Raw genomic sequence first — 18,173 nt, forward strand, 5'->3', positions numbered from 1 at the left:
CTAAGTGTTGACCAACTCCATGAAATGAAAATGCAAATGAATAAGCAGGAGGCATTTTCTTCATCTATTTGAGAAAGTTAATAAACCGGTATAACCGTATAACAAGTCGGTACCAAAAGTTAGTGCTATAGATTGGGTCACCCGTTCGCTTAACAAATAAAGCCTTTCTATTTTTTTTTAGGATCTTAGCTAGTATAATTCTTCGAGAATCTCATATATGAACTAGCCACCTCACAAATAAAGTACTTATGAAAAATGATAGAAAGAGAACATAAACCTAAGTGAATATAATTCCATTAATAAAAGGCATACTCCGGACTATCTAATACATTTAAATGATAAAGACTACTCCCTCCGTTTCATAATGTAAGTCTTTCTAGCATTATCTATATTCATATAGATATTAATGAATCTAAATATATATGTATGTCTAGATTTATTAACATATATATGAATGTGAGAAATGCTAGAAAGTTTTACATTATGAAATGGAGGAAGTATTAAAAGCAATTAAAGAAACCCTATAGACTTACTTAACTAAAACGAGAGATAGATCCCCTCTCCATTGCCACTATCACGGTACCATGGACATCGGAGAAAAATGAAGAAGGGGATTGGAAAGGGTGCAAGGGATCGCTTGAGTCGCATGGCTCACACCCACCAAATGTGCTACTTATATTCTTACGAAGCATTTTTTTTGTTTTATTGATAAAACTCTAAGACCTTGTATTTCCTCCTTGTTAAATCTAAGCTGCAATGGTTAGGTTGCTAGCACATGGAACCAGAATTCAATCGCATCGAGAGCTTGAGTTAGTGTGTACTTCCACATCTCCAAAATTTGCATAGTACTCTCTCATTCCCAAAATGATCATCATGTAATAGAATCCAAAATTTCTCAAATTGATCATCATATAACTACATGGACATGGATTTTATCAGAATATAATTAATGCAATATGAGAGAATATGTGGGTGTAGTTGGCATAAGGTTTTAGGCCATTCCCAACCCAATGACTAGGATGTTGTTCATAGCATTAAATAAGTTACCACCTAGAACGAAAAATGATGTGACAAGTAAATAAACGAGGAAAGAGAGGAAACCATGTCTTGCACGAGATATGGTTTTTACACAACATCCAAGACATCATGTGAGATAAGTAGCATTAAATTTAAGTATAGAATAGTGGTGTTTGCATTGGAATAGTAGTGTCTAGTACTAGTTTCTTGATGATGTGAAGTTTATGGAAACTATGTCTAGTGTCTAGGGTTGGGAATAGCCTTAATCGATACATGTATTGTGGGAGAATGCATGTGTGCATAGTGTCTTGATTGATGTGATTTAAATTGTTCTTGGTCTTGGTGCATAAACTTATATGATGATCAATTTGGGAAAGAGGGAGTAATTTGTTAAGGTGTTAACATTATAGAGCTAAGAGCTTGGGCTTAAGCCTTACTAGCACCATAATTGTTTCTACTCATCTCTTTAATAAAAAAAACATACACATAAAAGTATGCTTTATTAGCAATGTCTATAATATCGCGAGTGTAGGGATATGGGTGGTGTGTTTGCAATGTATCTTTTATGCAATCCGAAAGCGTAAATATGATTTGGTGATGTGTACGTGTAGATCCAATGTCATAAACAAGTCACATGTCTTTGTTACTGACATGTAGGTCCAATGAATCAAGGCAAAATTGGATATATAGCAATGAAAGTTTTTGTGTTTGGTTTTATAGCAATGAAATTTTCTTGTTCATTTTATTAGCATCCAACTTTCCAATCTGTTACTACGGCCGTGTTTAGATGCAAATTTTTCTTCAAACTTCCAACTTTTCCATCACATCAAAACTTTCCCACACACATAAACTTCCAACTTTTCTGTCACTTCGTTCCAATTTCAACCAAACTTTCAATTTTGATGTGAACTAAACACAGCCTACCTAGAGCATTCCTGATCCTACCTTCTAATTCTCTCCTCTTTCTCTCTCCTGAGTCCCCGACTGGCGCTGCTCCCCCTCGCGTGGCGCACGACGTGAAGCCGATGCTGCACCCTCACCTTTTGAGCACCACTCCTAACGCGTCATTCGCTCGTCGAAGCCTGTGTTGTTGCTTGGCCTCCACCTATGCTAGTCTGCCCCCTTTCGATTGAATCATTCATGCTTTGTACTGAGCTAGAGAGTGTTTTGCTTGAACTCCAACTGAAGTTTAAATGAGTTGTCCATGTCTTCTTGCTACATGCATCTTATTGATTTTCCTAGTGCTAGCATTTGCAGATTTGTGCAGGATAAAATCACAGAAACTTTTGTTTTGTCGTTGCAATTTGTTTGGAAATTCAGATACATGACAAAAGCTAAGTTAAGCGACACAGAATGACAAAAGTTTAGTTTATGTGTTGCCGATCTGAACACAGCAACAAGTTTTTTAATCTTTCTCCTACATGAAGAATGAACAGCAACATGATCGATTGGCAGCAGCAGCGTCGCGTTGCTGCTAGTGATAGGATGGATGGGTGGCTGTTGGTGAGTGGTAACAGGACATAAGGGGTGGGCAGTTGCGGTGGGGGTAAAGCGGACCGCTGCTGCCGCCGCGCCTAGAGAGGGATATCCAGATATATATGCGACACGGAATGAGCTTGACGATACGCACTGGGGGTGGGGGAAGGGGTAGATCGATTAGGTTAGAATATAATAGAACACAATTACAGAAATAATACACAAATAGCGTGTGCTAGTCGGTGACTCGGGGGAATGAAAGAGGAGTGAATGAGAAGGTAGGATCAAATGGTTCAGTCAGAATTAATCAATCTAATAGCAATAGAGCTGTAAATGATGGAAGTGCTCTAGATAGTAACGGATTGGGAAGTTGAAAGCTAATAAAATGAATTAGAAACTTTCGGTGCTATAAAACCAAAAAACGAGAACTTTCGGTAATATATCTAATTTTGTCATGAATGATAAACCCATCTATTAATAATAAAGGTACGGTGTTTTGAAATCTCAATCCGTGTACGCATATGCGTTATTTCGTGTGATGAAAAAAAAAGGAAAAAAAATTTGGAGATACGCATACGATACCATATCTTTGTGTGAGCAGAAGACGCAAACGCTCGCCACGCGTCTTCTTCACTCCACTCCACACCACTTCCCCCACCTTCTCTCTCATCTTCTCCCCAACCCAACCCTCATCTCGCCGCCGTCGCGCGCAATGGCGGCCCCGGCGCTCCTCTCCGCCCCGCCCCCGCCCCCTCCGATGGACGAGGACGCCAGCGCGGGCGCGCACCACGCGTTCCCGGGCCCCGCCCCTCCGCCGTCCCCGGAGGGAGCCCCTCCGCCGCCGCGGCGGAGGCGGTCGGCTGTCCGCGTCACCTCGGAGTTCGACAGCGACGCCCGGCTCTTCTCCCACCGCCTCTCCTGCCGCGTCATGGACGGCCTCGCCAAGCTCCGGGTCCGGGTCCACCACGGGGTCGGCGGGGCCGGGGCGGCGGCGGTGGAGCCGCCGCCGCCCGAGGTCGCGCTCCTCGCGCGGAACTTCTCCGTCGCCGTCGACACCGTAGCCCGAAGCGCCATGCTGCGGGGCGCCGCCGACCTCGCCGGATCGCTTCGCCTCAGCGCCAAGCACGACACCAAGGTGCCACCTCTTGATTGATTTATTTAATTTAGTGCTTTGCTGGGAACGATTGACCCTAATGTGAAATGTGATTGGGCGTCTTCGCTGCTGTTTGCATCTGGCTCTTGACATTTATCTAGCCATATGGGTTATGAAAGAGAAGGGAAAACAGATAAATTCATCTCATTTTGAAGAACAGAGGAATTTAATCCAGGACCTTACTTTGTCCGGAATGACAGAAACGGGATATGCAAAAGGGTGTCAGTGAAATATTCTGTTTTCTTGAGATTTAGTAGGCAGCTAAAAGTAAGCTGTTGAGTGAAGAACACAAAGGACCAGATATACTTGCATTGTTGGGGGAGGAAGAATAAAAAGTCTACATGTCATTTGCAGGCCTGCTTTCTGGGTTTAGCTTTATGAGTTAATATTGATTCTAGGTGCCGAAATACATCACTGGGCATAATCATGCATACTTGTGATATGACTGCGTAAATTTCAAAATTTGAAAACTATTTTCTATAGTCGAACCTTCTGCATAATATGAGCACTTTTGGCATTGCCAACAGATGCAAGTGGTTTTGTTTAGGATGTATTGGTTAAGTTTGTGCAACAGTTTGGTACAACTGAATCGGTGTTATATTTGGAGTTCTTGAGCTGAGTTGGGAAACATATGGAACACTGGCTAGAAATTGTGAGATCCTATGTATTGCACTATGTGTTGCATTTTATGAATATCAAGTACTAGTGCTTTAAAACTTGATGTCATCCATTCTGTCCTTACTGTAACCTTTTGAGTTTCTCAGATGTCCTTCGATATATCATTATCGTAAAAATCATTGTTGTAGAGCCATTTTCTGCTTGAATGATTCCTATGTAAAGATCCATCAGTAAATATGCGTGATTTATAAACTCTTACGTTGCTATTGATGCTCATTCTTTTTTCATAAAGCAGTACTGTGAGATTTTGAGACTACCTTATGTTTCAGAACTGCCAGAATGGAGAGCAATCATATTTTCATATCAGCTGCTCGACCCACCTTTTGTCTCTGTCTTGCAATTATGAATATGACAAATCAACTGTTTCTTGTATTCACTTGGATAGGTACTTTCAATTGAAGTACCACAGTAGAAAGGTGTGTTATGTATATGGAGAAGCTATTCTGATAGCATCTGTTTTGTTTGCAGTGATTTTATTTTTGAGCAGTTTCCTTATCAGCTTGCATTTTCCCATCCATTCTTGAAATTATTAATTAGCATTGGGACTGAACTTGAAGAAACATCTGCTGAAAGTCTGAAACACATTTATAAATTGCCATATGACTAACGAATTCTCAATGTATGTTCCTTTTTTTTTTCTGTGGGGATCTCTTTGGTTGTTACTCAGCAGCAATTTGATCAAATGATATCAATTTGCTTAATTATGAACTTCAATGATTCTTGTTGAATTTGATGGACATTTTTTTTAGTTTTATACTTGCAATAGTCAGTCACTCATTCAGTCAAAATGAATCCATCGAGAAACGCCTTCATTCTTTTTTCTGGAAGACCCTATGAAATGCGGTGATGGTCATTTAATATGAACATCTATCTATTCTTTATTGTAAATTAGTGAATGAAATGAGTTCTTGGAAGTCACACATCTGTGGCATATACGTTATACTTGTTTTCGAAAGGCATGAGTCTATAAAAGGCCTTTGTATGTGCCAAAATTATTTAACATGGAACAATAAGTTGGTAATTTGTATCTATTTGCTATTATATAGCATAGCTTTTGTTGTGCTATAGAAATATGTCTTCATGATACATGTAAGATACCGCATAGTATATGTGATCATTTTTTGTTCTCTTAATTAGGAGCAAAAAGGGGAAGTGGCGGTGAGAGCAAATTTGGGTGATTCACCATGCAAGATTGAGTTATCATCTGTGGTTCCACCTGATGGATTGGTCAGTATTTATGCAACCAAGTCACTAAGATGAAGTGAAAAAAAATAGTTATTGGAAATGCACTGTAGCCCTTGCTGTTATTGATAATGTGAAACTAGAAAACACCATGCATGAGTTCATTGATCTTATTTGTATGTAGCCGAGGACAACCTTCATCTTTCCCAATGGTGAAGTTTCAGTTAAGCAGAAATATTTGGATGAAGGTGACAGGATTTTGTCAGTAAACGGCATAGTGAGGTCTCATGTTCTGAATGGAGTTTGCACTGCATTGTACAGTGACAATGAGATGAACATAAAATATCGTTACAAGGTAAGCATCTCTCAGCTGGCCTTCGTTTCTGTCATGGGCCTTGGCCTCCTGCCCCACAACAGTTCCATTGACATTTATTTTACTGTGCCACTCATGATGGATATTTGTTGTATTTTATAGGATGAAGAGTTATCATTTATTCCAAGCCTCTCTTTACCATCCAATTCACTATCCTTTGCATTTAAGCGCCAATTCACTCCTTCAGACAAGTTAAGGTAAGCTGCTCTAGTGCAAGTCATCGTCACCAATACAGCTTGAAATAGTTGTGTATGCTAGAAACACCATATGTGACAATACATGTGATGAACCTTAGTTCACCTAGCTAAGCAAAGCTGAAGGGGATAGATCTTTTAGCTTGAGGAGACTGTGGAACAAGGATGAAGAACCTTCGCGGATGCTAGATTAATTCATCTTTATCGCTTAGTGAAAAGAGAGACAATCCATCCTTATATAGTTGGGATGACTTGACCCATAAAACTCATTTTTAAAACTAAGGAAATGTAACATAAACTCAATCTAGACACTTATGTACTGTTCATGCTTTATGGATGAGATTGCACACCTATAAGAATGCCTAGCTCTGGACACTATGGGAAGCTTGAGTACCCTGCTAATATGTTTATATGGTATTTACCATTTTCAGCTACCGGTACCAGTTTGACACAAACTACTGGAGTTTTATCTATAAACACAAGGCCAGTAAGCATGTCAAGTGGAAAGCTGGTTATGAGTCTGACCAAAGGCTTGGATGGGCATCTCTTTGGGTAAGCGTTCACCTATATTTCAAATTTTCAATGTCAACATCCGAGATCGCATTTTCATCAGAAAACAACCGAGACCATAGATTAGCAATAGCATTTTTCCAGTATGTCTAGCATTTCCTGAACTGCATAAGCTACAAACCTCAGTTAAATTAGGTGCCAAATAATTTTTCCTTGCTATATTTTTGCACTGTAAGAAGTTGACGCAAATTGCGTCCTGGCATGCAGGTTGGAGATGCAGGGGGCAAGACGAAGGAGGTGCCTATGAAGGCTAAAGTTCAGTTGACGCTTAAAGTTCCACAAGACAATGTAAAGAATTCAGCCATAATGTTCAATGTCAAGAAAAGATGGGATTTCTAGTTTATAAACTGTGTGTTACAACATGTGCACATAACTAAATTTAGTGCACAAATAAAGGAAGAATAAAGAAAAATATGGATGCATTTGCACGAGTCCATATGTAATCCGTTCAGCTCATCTCTCTTGCAGAATGGAATGGCATTTTGGTGTACAATCGATCTATGAAAATAATTTTGTCGCAAATCTGTTTATCATTGTCGTTAGACCGATGTAAATATTTTTGTTTACACCAGTGCAAAGTTAATACGTGAACTGGTAAATACTCAGATAAACTATGATGAAACAGGACACCTTTTACAAGGTTACGTGAACTGGTAAATACCCAGATAAACTATGATGAAACAGGACACCTTTTACAAGGTTAACGATACAGATCTCAACCATTTCACCTCAATTTACAATTCATTAACAACATTGACATAGGCTACACTGGTTTTGCTTCCTTCTACTAACTCATCTTTGGACAAAAAGAAAAAGAAAGAAGTAATCAATGGTTGCACAGCTTCCTACCCTAACAGCCTAATCCTATCATCAAAGAATCACAACCCTCGCCTCCATCTCCATGAACACTCAGTACTAATTTCAGTTCAAGCATCATTTAGGCTAGTCTTAATCCAAATCTTTGGAAGTATTGTTTGATTGCGTCAGTACTCCTGATACTTGAGTGCGTTCTGAACATCTGAGATGTTGATGCAACAACGGCTGATGTCTGACGAACAACTATCAACTAGCCATAATGGCCAAATGCCCAAATGAATCTCATAGGCGCAGTGATCTCAAGGATTAAAGTTGGCAAGCAGGGTGGATTTGATGCACATTTCAAAAGGGAGCTTCCAAGTCTCAACCCATATTGTTGCTGTTGATCCGAATCCTGTGCAACAAGACATATTGCACGTTATTACTTTCACCCAGAAAAAAAATATGGTCATATTTCCCCCCCTAAACTTCCAAAACCAGACAAATAATGCCTCGAACCCTATTTCACCACGATTTTGGTTTAGCATGTTTGTGGTTTTTGAAGACTTGAACTCTTATTGGCTGAATTTCTTTGATGTGAACCAAACTAAGCAGCATTCACATCAATAGAACATGCATAATATAAGTTTACACTAGCGAAAATCACTATCATATCAACGGAAACAGTTGTGGAATGTGGATCAAAGGTGTCATTTTTCAGATTTTATCAGTTGACAGTCAAAAACAACCATGTGGGTTTCAGAAGAGTTCAAGGGTCAGAAATTGATTTATGATAGGAGTTACGACACAAAGTTCTAAACTGGCTACCATAGGAGTCTCTCAAGCAGTTAAGAACAAGACCATACTCGAAGTCGAGCTCTTTTGCATCTGAACATGTATTCAAATAGCAGCTGAAAAGGAGTGTCAGAGGATTTGGATTTATTCGGATTCCCTAACGTAAGACATGGATGGTCTACTCTCAAGATCCCAAAGTCCGCAGCTAAGGAAAGCTCCTTCTTCATAAGATCAAGAAAGTACGAGCGTCTTTTGAAGATTGAAAAAAATCCTATGGCAGAAGAAAATTCTAAACTATTTTCATGTTTTAAAAAAAATCTAAACTGGCAGAAGAAAATAATTTGCTAGCATGGAGAGTACGGAAAATTATGTTAAATACCCACCCTTAAGTCACATTAGGCCCCCCATTTTCCCTCTTAAGATCCACTTTTGGCAAAGTAATCAAGAAAGGAAAATTAGATTTGAAAACACCTTCCTCTTGTAACTTCCTAAGAAGACATCTAACTCTTAAACAGACTGGCTATAAAGCAAAATAATATGTTCTTTGGGAAATATTCCATACTTTTTCCAAAATAAATTTTAACGGGCTTATATTTGCGTGATGGCAACATAATAAGGCATCTTATGCTGTTATGCTGTTTAAGCTTTAAACATGAAGGGTAACAAGAGCTATCTGATTTTTTTTTTTTTTGGCAAGACTGATACTGAAGTAGCAGAAAATAAAATTAAAGAGCATATAGTCATATAATAACATTTTTCATTTACCATCGGTGGAAACTCTTTTCATCTTGGTCCATATGCTGTTCTCCACTGGTCAATTCAACATGGAAATTGCATGTCAAGCATGACACCATGCAATGGTGGTAATTTGCATCGCATCTCCAAGAGAAGACAAAAATATATACATTCAGATTGGAGATCGAGAGTTGCCAAGAAGCTGGCCTAGAAGATTTTAGGTTCCTGTAAAGGCAAAGAAAATGCATCATTTTTTGCATGGCTTGACTCTGATAAGAAAGCATTTGATATGGTACCAATGCACATCACACAATGTTTTATGATGGTTGTCATCTCAATTTGAGTCTAAGAGATCTGTGACTCTGCACTCTTTTTAGCGTGCTTTTTTTGGGTATGATCAGGATCATAACTAAATCTAATTCTACTGATTCCAGTAACTAAATACAAATAATTGCTTGCATATGTCCTCTCAATTGTAAAAATTCACCAATTATTTATTCAAATCTAAAGCACAACTAAAAACCATTATTAAGAGTGAAGACGCATGGTATAAAGGGAAATACATCTATATAATCAGGTTCAATCTTATATTCTACAATTTAATCCTGTTAAAACATCTACAATTCAATTCTAGATCCTAAGCCTGATGATGTATCTTCTACCAATAACATGAGAAGCAAGTTTCATAAAGCAATATTGCGTTCATTTCAAAAGGTTGGCATGACAGTTTGACTTCTGCTTACATTAATTTGGGTTAGGAAGTGTTACAATCAGTGAATGATTCTGACTATGCTTCAGGAGTAATTTTGAAGAAAACAATAAACGTCAGTAACCCAATATCATTACAAACCTTGCACTTCTGATGCCAAATACCTTTAATATAATCTACACAACGTTTAATATAATTTAGATTAACATACCTTTTGTCCAGAAATCTGGCAAAGATTGATCATTCATGGTATCATCTATTGTGATATCCTCATTGATGTTTATAGCATCCCTTTGTAATCCTCTGCCAGGATTTCTTTCATAGGCAATGATTTCTTCATATGCCTTCTGTAAGATGTCTTTTGCTGCTTTATACACAGCCTTTGATGCAGATCCTTTGTCAGCACATCTGATGGCATCAGCACACAGGACATTGTAACGGCTTGTAATGGATTGACAAGTAGCATCTTTGTGGTTATTGCTGTTGTCTTCCAACAATTCATCATGTCTGGCATTCCTCGTCCAACGTTTCAAAAAGTAATCAGGTGGAAGTGTGCGTGGATCAACTATTATGAATACTCCAAGAATATGACGGCATAAAATACCTGAGAACTTAAAGTACTTGCAACTACACTTTGCCATCTTACTGGAAGCATTATAAGTCACACAGAATGTGTCTGATGGATCATCTTCATCTTTTGTGATGCTGAATTTGTTTACTCTGCCTTCTTCAGTTTTCTGAATGATATAACCCAAGGATTCTGTGAATTCTTCTTGAAACCTACTGAAGACTGCTTTTGTGTAAGTGCTTGCTGCCTGTTTCTCTATTGGCGATGCAGTCCTTGTAGTTGCCTCATTTAACCGAGTGTCTATATCTGCTTGTGCTTCATTTTCATATCGACTTGTCATGGTCGAATCAAATTGATTAAGGAAAACCTCCAGCGTTGTCTTTGTATTGAAGTATTTCTTATAAAAGTCATTCATGGTCTCCAATTTTTGTGTGGGTGATATTTCTGCAAAGAATGTACCCATCATGTACAAAGGAACCCACTTTTGGCGTATATTGTAAATTGCTTGAAGCCATGCATGTTTTCTCAAGTCATATTTCTCGAGGATTGACATCCATGATGTTTCAAAAGTAGAGATAGTTTCAGATTCAATCACACAGCTTTCTATCTCATCCCTCAGGTCCGGATGCTCAGAGTATGCATGACATAATTTTTGTTTGGTTCTACTCAAAATATACCACTTGCAGAAGCGGTGACAGGTATCTGGAAAAACCTTTCCAATTGCAGCCTTCATAGCCCTATTTTGGTCAGTGACTAACGAGCCTGGTGCCTTCCCACCCATTGCTGCTAACCAAGTTTCAAACAGCCAAGAAAATGAGGATTCAGTTTCTTCCATAAGAAACGCACAACCAAAAATTACTGTCTGAAGATGATGGTTGACACCTGAGAAGGTAACAAAGGGCATCATATACTTGGTCTTCTTATATGACGTGTCAAATGTGACAGCATCCCCAAAATGCCGATAGGCTTCTTTAGCTCTAGAATCAGCCCAAAAAACATTCATCAGACAACCATTCTTGTCGACCTGTATGGCATGGGAACACCTGGGGTCATTGGCTTGCTTCTTCTTCAGATAATCAAGAAGACCCTGGCCGTCACCGGTCTCCCCAAGGAAATTCTGCCTAAGAGAGGCGGTCCCGTCAGAGCCCATCGCAGCGATCTTGTTGGACACATCAGGCAATCCTCTGGCACGAAGATACCCGTATCTGGTGCCGATGCCAAGGCTATGGTTGTGAGCCTTCTCAAGCTTGGAGACAACCCAATGGTCCTTGTCCCTGACCACCTCCATCATGGCATTGCAACCTTCCCGCATCGATGCCCTCTCACGCTTACTGGTAGCCTCGCCGGACGTCGATGGCTGCTTCTTCTTGTGCGCCCCTTCCCTCGAGCAAACGAACCTCTTCATGATTACAACCTCCTCCATGCCCTTCGATCGCCGGGACCGGCCGACGCGGAAGGGGAACCCGAGCCACCTGGCGTACTCATTGTAGAACATCTTTGCCGCCTCGTCGGACTCGAACGTCATGCCGAGCACCGGCTCCTTGGGATCATTCTCAGCATCAGCATCACCATCACCATCACCAGGAGCAAAATCTCTCATCACATCCTGCTCCGCCGCCGCGGCCGCCGCCGCAGCGGCGTCGTCGTCTACATCATCTGGAGCTCCTTCAAGAATCAGGGCGTCATTCTGGCAAGAGCGGGAGTTGGTGTCCAGGGACATGAGGCAGTCGACATAGTCGGCAATCAGCTCATCGCCATCCCCCCTCTCATCATCCTCCATCGTCTGTCACAGCGGTTGAAAACCTAGTCCATTGGAGGGGGGCAAGAAATCAATCCATGCTCGATTGGGGGATCTCCAAACAACCAAGTGTGTCTGCGGCGGAGGGAGGGAGGGAGGGAGGGAGGAAGAATGGAGGGATACCTTGGATTCGATTCGATTCGAGCCGAGATGGAAGGAGGCCGGGACCTGCTCGCCGGCCGAGCGCGCGGGGCAGGGGGAGGAGGATGGGGGCGCGAGCGAGAGGAGGCCGTACACACCGCGCGCGCCGCCGGGGCTGCTCGCCGGCGGCGAGCGCGAGGGAGAAGGCGGGGGAAGGGAGGGAGAGAGGAGGGGTGAGAGACGAGGGTTTCTTTGCGAAAGATAAATTCTCAAGAGAAAGTCATTGGCCCGTTTGGTTTTGGAGTAAGATACAAAATTTCTGTTTTGGGTATCACTTTTTTTTAAACTGCTAAATCTTGTATTTCGTAAAAAAAAAATTCACTTCATTCGTCTTAAAATATGAACATTAAATTTACTTCATTCGTTTTATATCTAACTACTAATTTGAACGACTGCTTATCCAGATTTAGATAAAAATTGCTATATTATTTAGATGGAGATAGTATATGGTGATATTTTCACCTAAATGCTTTTCAAACTTCTCTTACTAGTAAAATGTATGTGCATTGCACTGAATAATGATGAGGTGGATAAAGTTTGACCTCAATGATTCATTGAAGCACCTAAATATGATCATAAGTACCAATTGCGAGGTGGATAAAGTTTGACCTCAATAATTTATCGAAGCACCTAAGTATGATCATAAATCATAAGAACCAGCGACACGCGCAATTATCACAAAGAAATATTTGTGTTTGGACATTTAGATTGCTCTACACGTGTAGGATGTGAATGATTCTCCTCATGAATGGTCCTGATGATTGTAGCATTGGAGCAACACACCTTTGCACAGAAGACGATGATGAAATATTAGGAGGTCATTAATTATTTTAAATTACATTTTTGTGTAACTCCTTAGCACACATATATAAGCACTTAACTAAATATATACATATATTACCAAAATATATATTTACAATTAAGTAAATGTCTACATATATAAATATATACATATATTACAATTCCTTCAGACCTTATATCTAATGTTTCCATCATATACTACTTCGATGTTATCTCAGAAGAAGAAGGACCGACACTACCCGTCGTAGTAGAATTCACCCGCAGGATCAATAATTTGTTCGTTGATAAAACCCATCAGTTGTTCTTGGACTGCCCTTATAAAATCTTCATGGATGAGTCTGTCCCTCATATAAATAATCTATCATTTGAAAAAACATGAGATATAAATATATGAAATACACAAGAAATCTAGACATAATTCATGTATGAATAATTTTTACGTACATTCAATTCCTTGTTACCGTAGATTTGGGTTGATAGGCAGTGGGTATACTTGCAGACGTGATGTAGTAGCTGCAGAAGTTATTCCCCTGGTCCTGCTTTGCACACTAAAGGAGAAACGATGAGAGATTTAATATACATTTCTATTTTAGAGCAAATTAATGATTCAATATAATTTTGGAGCATCTACTCACTGGAAAATCAAACCTCTGACTAAGTTTTTCTTTCTAAGACCCTGTGACCAATTCACGGAACCAAGCCCATACCATACGTACAGTTGCAAGCTCTGATTAATTATTATCTAAGATCAGCATAGTAGCAATAGCAAATTTCATAATGACAGTGGAATAGATGGCATTATCTGTCTATCACTTCAAAAATCTTTGTGAACGTAGACTCCGGTTTATCCATTGAGTCATATACATGGACTCTGCATGTGTCAAGGCCGAAAAGAAAAAGGACCCAATGGAATCTGCAAATTGCGTCAGATGATATATATGAAACTATATATATGTAGATGTACAAGAAGGAAATTTGTACGAAAGGCAGTAAAAACTCACTCTGTGTTGTACGGCAGTAATATGAACGACTTGAAATGCTGTTGCACTAGGAAATGGAGAAGATTGTCCTCTGTGTCTTTCTCATACTTGGTGATCATTTCGTGTTAACTTTGTGGGGGTCGATGAATCCAGTATTGTAATTACCTTGCCTACGGCCCTTTTGAATCTCCATTCCACAACAGATAAAAGGAATTTTTATGAGCTACATACAAGGAGCTAAGGAACCAAATAAATTTAACATAAACAATACTTACAAAGCCCATGCGTTGAGAAGAGAGACGTCGAGGGCGTCCCGCTGGACCTCCTTTTCACTTTCCCAGTTCTCTTTGATGTCCCGCAACATCTGACCAAGATCATTTATAGCGTTGTTATCTTCAACAGCCCCATCCACATCACCCGTTGTATTTTCTTCAAATCCACTGTACCGAGCCCAGTTCGGAATGTTCTCGTCTTTTACTTCATTTTCTTCCATTTCAACCCCTAGCTCTCCGTGCTAGGTCCACCAATTATAGCTAGACATGAACCCCGACTTAAACAAGCGGAAATAATAGTTTTTAATGTAGAATACTCCTTCTGATTTTTGCACTTATCACATGGACAACATATAAAACCCTTATGCTTGTTAGCATCGGCCACACTAAAAAAAAATGCACGCCGTCAACAAACTCTTTCGACCATCGGTCCGCGGTGTATATCCATTGCCAATCCATCTACATGAAATGCACAAAATCATAAAAAAAATCCACAAAGGTCAAACCAAGTAAATAATCATACAGTAATTATATATAATTATTCATACAATAAATACACAATAATCCCACATATTGTTCATGTTTTAATTATTTTTAAAGCTATAAATGAATGTTTAATGTGTTGTACGTATTTTAAATCTAAATTAACTTAGTTTTCTATCCTTTTAGATTAATTTTCTATATTTTTTATTTCTCATCTCTTTTATCACTTTTTTTTAATAAAAATCTAAATAAACAAATTTCTATATTCTTTCTTCCCTAAACAAATTTTCTCTCTCATCATCTTTCATCAAAGTTTTTAGAGGCAATAATGTATACAAAACATATCTCTAAATGTAATATGCTAAGCAAAAATCATTGGAGGATGAAGTTGCTAACCTTTTAGATCCCTCCGATTTGTATATTATCACCAAAATAAATTTACAAGAAATTTTGGCAGCACCTCCCCTCCTCCTCTTGAAATTTTGAAGCATGGCTCGAACTGGAGGAGGAAGAAGACCTATATAAAGGTTGCTAACTTTAGCTCCAGTTGGTTTTATCATCCGAGTGTAAAGATCTACATGGACTTTAGGGGGCTAAAGTTAAGATAGATCCCCGGCGGTCTGACAGCCTCTGACATGAGGTGAACCGGGATTAAAGATCACATAGTCCCATTGCAGTTATAAACCAGGACTAAAAGTGCTTTTTAGTCCCGATTTTTTAAAGAACCGGGGCTATTGTGGAATTTGGCCGACTCGCTAAAGATGGTTTCTCCAGTAGTGGTACGTATGTGCATCCCATAAGGATTAGTGACTTGGCAAGACCATGCTGCATTATCAAGGGGTACCTTGTGTGAGATGGACTTGTTGAACTTGGAAGGCTCAATTAATTGTACTGATATCTCTCCCAACTTCTAGGATCACTAACAAAATGCCAATGCTTTGCTATGGTAAAATGCACATACTTATTTGAATACATGCTATTCACTTGATTCAAACAAATATTAGGTGTTATATACTATTATAAAATATCAACGACTAATTTGTAAGACGTGCAAATGTAGTGGTGGTGGGGGTCGGTGCAGAACCACCACCATCACTATTGTCTTTTATAGTAGTATATAGATAGTGAAATGTTGGCATCTAAATAAGGCATCCTGCTATCGCAGAAACACCAAAAATGTGTTTTCCTTAGTGCCGATAGGGGATTTTCCACCCCCAAATCAGTGGTATCTTTGTCTCTGCAGCGTGAATTTTGACCTGCGAATGTAAAATGTTGGGTACTGAGCACATAGACCCACAAATAGTGGTGTAAAACTGCTAAATTTATGTATAAATTATTTAAGGGTAAATTTCATGCAACCTCATGTAATATGGTTCAAGCTGCACAAAATGGCACAAAATCACTATGCAATGATGTTCATAAAAGGTACATTGTACTCTAGTACTCTACACCAGGTAAATCAATTAATATTTTTTTCTCACTTTCATCAGTACTATATCTTTTATAACCTTTTGGGAACTTGATGGATCGCATTTCTGGAAAGAACAGGATATGATGGTCAAAATTTCTTGCTGGCAAAAATATGTATTTTCAGCTTTTGTAGTAACTAGTACCATCTGGAGAGGTTTACAGGGGCCAAGATGAGCCTGAGCTCTCTGCTAGGGCTTCAGCACAGGGTCTAGACCCGAGAAAGCCCATGAATATCATCATGGAAAAACCAAATATTTACAAAGATATAAAAGGTCTTTAGCTTGGAATGAGAGAGCTAAGGCAAGCCCGGCCCAAGGCAGCTCATTTTCAACAAGTACGCGTCAGAAATCACTTTCCCCTCCCATTTGCCTGGGAGCTCATTCTCCACATAAAGCACTAAAATGATATTCTCAACCATATGCATTGTTACTACTAAGTTATGCAATGAAATGATATGAGAGTGAATAATTATCAGAACCAAATTATTTGGCTTAAAATGGCGTGTCATCGGAAATGGTTTGATGCAATGACAACACATATTCCACAGCTTAGGAGAAGGAGAAACAAATGAGGAGTTGAGCAGTTCTATCTTTTCAAGAACATATCACTGTTCCTTTTCAGCTTGCATTTCAAGCCTTTCTGTACTTCCCTTATCACCTCAATTCTTCACACCATACTCTGAATTTGTGATGGATGATCTGAAGAATGGAATCTTACCTAGAATTAGATCAAAGAACTGAAAGAATCACCTACCGAAGATCGCGAGATGTTGAGAGCTAGAAAGAGGGATACAGCCTAGCATGGGGGATGAGAATCACTCTCTTAGCCAGGAAGGCTCACCATCTTCCATATTTCATCCACCATCTGAGAACCCCAAGTGTGTTCCAGTGATGAACCAAATAGTGGAGATAGGCAAGCCATTCTTGGCTAACAGAGGCAATCTCCTCATCTCCATGTAAGGCTACCCTCCTCACAAGTTTACTCTGCTTAATTAACTGCCCTTAATTGCTTGCCATTTCAGCTAGTGTGCACCAAGTATTTATAGTGTGGACAAGAGGGTGGGGATAGGGATCAGATAATGATGCCTTGATCTCTTTCTGAATGCTTTGCAAGTTGCATGCCACAGTTGGGTTTTGACCCTTCTCCATAGATATGTAGAATATATTCAGTTGGCATGCAGTCTTTTCAACAAAATCCTAGCTTAGCCAGATCAGATATCAAAGGATAGATTAGAATGTTTGAAATTGTGGATAGCTTTTTTCTAGTTTGCAAATTTATCAATAAGGCTGATTGTTCCTAGGGAATTTAGATTTGCCGACGCCTTTATGTGGCAGGACTAAGGATTCAGTGGCAGCATGGTTATTACCTTCAAAACAAAAACACAGTGTTGCTTGCAGCATAACATAGATGAATGCTACACCTTCTTTCCAATTTGTCTTATTTTATAACGACATGTTTACAATTATATCTTCAAAAAAGATATAGGAGTACTATTTGTTTAGATAATGGAGAAATTTATTAAAGCACAAAATATAGGGGGTACTATAATTATACCTAATATGTGACCTCTGTCCCTGGTTATACTAATGGTTTAGTGTCATGTCTCTCAGAGGTTTCATATTTTCAGAATTCAATAATATCAGTCACAAAAAGGAATCCAATAATTTTGTGACTTAGATTAAAAGAAAAATAGTTTACCAAACACCAAAGTGCCTAAAAGCATCACCAAACTAGGTTATCATAACCTATCAAAATGCTAAACCGAGCCTTAGTATAATTTAACTTATATATGAAGTTATGAACATTCAATTTTGTAAGATCAAAATGTGTTTTTATTCTTATTCTGTGATGAACAATTGGCATATGTAATTATTGGTTTTGATATTTGGAGATTATCATCGAAGTGGTTTTGTAAATAATCAATTTTCAGGTGATGATCGGATTCACTGTTATTTTATGTGACCGGTCCGACCGGGCGGAGGT

The 18,173-nt window shown here is 39.2% G+C and overlaps 2 protein-coding genes and 1 long non-coding RNA gene across 8 annotated transcripts; 1 reads left to right on the forward strand and 2 right to left on the reverse strand.

Moving 5' to 3' along the window:
• Positions 1-3,109: 3,109 nt before the first annotated feature.
• Positions 3,110-7,165, forward strand: LOC4351810 (outer envelope pore protein 37, chloroplastic). 2 transcript variants are annotated; one of them, XM_015764860.3, is made up of 7 exons: positions 3,110-3,628; positions 4,594-4,740; positions 5,462-5,551; positions 5,691-5,861; positions 5,982-6,076; positions 6,505-6,625; positions 6,851-7,165. In XM_015764860.3, exons 1-7 carry the CDS (start codon positions 3,206-3,208, stop codon positions 6,980-6,982), a joined length of 1,179 nt encoding a protein of 392 aa, XP_015620346.1. In that variant the 5' UTR covers positions 3,110-3,205; the 3' UTR covers positions 6,983-7,165. The 2 variants fall into 2 exon arrangements, with proteins under 2 accessions (XP_015620346.1, XP_015620347.1); XM_015764861.3 differs by lacking the exon at positions 4,594-4,740.
• A 124-nt stretch (positions 7,166-7,289) lies between these two features.
• On the reverse strand, positions 7,290-12,395 carry LOC4351811 (protein FAR1-RELATED SEQUENCE 5). Of its 2 annotated transcripts, XM_066306345.1 has the most exons (5): positions 12,167-12,395; positions 10,282-12,048; positions 9,889-10,184; positions 8,999-9,193; positions 7,290-7,853 (listed from the first exon to the last, which is right to left on the reverse strand). In XM_066306345.1, the coding sequence occupies exons 2-3, from the start codon at positions 12,023-12,025 to the stop codon at positions 9,958-9,960; spliced, it is 1,971 nt and encodes a 656-aa protein (XP_066162442.1). In that variant the 5' UTR covers positions 12,026-12,048; positions 12,167-12,395; the 3' UTR covers positions 7,290-7,853; positions 8,999-9,193; positions 9,889-9,957. The 2 variants fall into 2 exon arrangements, with proteins under 2 accessions (XP_066162442.1, XP_066162439.1); XM_066306342.1 differs by having other exon boundaries at positions 9,889-12,048.
• Positions 12,396-12,968: 573 nt separating this feature from the next.
• LOC107279601 (uncharacterized) lies at positions 12,969-17,199 on the reverse strand. Of its 4 annotated transcripts, none has more exons than XR_010738479.1 (7): positions 16,944-17,198; positions 15,117-15,545; positions 14,241-14,696; positions 13,987-14,152; positions 13,621-13,898; positions 13,430-13,533; positions 12,969-13,343 (listed from the first exon to the last, which is right to left on the reverse strand). It is a non-coding gene; the product is annotated as an uncharacterized lncRNA (long non-coding RNA). The 4 variants fall into 4 exon arrangements; XR_010738477.1 differs by having other exon boundaries at positions 15,117-15,976; XR_001541947.3 differs by having other exon boundaries at positions 15,117-17,199.
• Between the last annotated feature and the right edge of the window lie 974 nt (positions 17,200-18,173).

The sequence above is a fragment of the Oryza sativa genome, chromosome 12, assembly GCF_034140825.1.
Source record: "Oryza sativa Japonica Group chromosome 12, ASM3414082v1".
Taxonomy (NCBI): domain Eukaryota; kingdom Viridiplantae; phylum Streptophyta; class Magnoliopsida; order Poales; family Poaceae; genus Oryza; species Oryza sativa.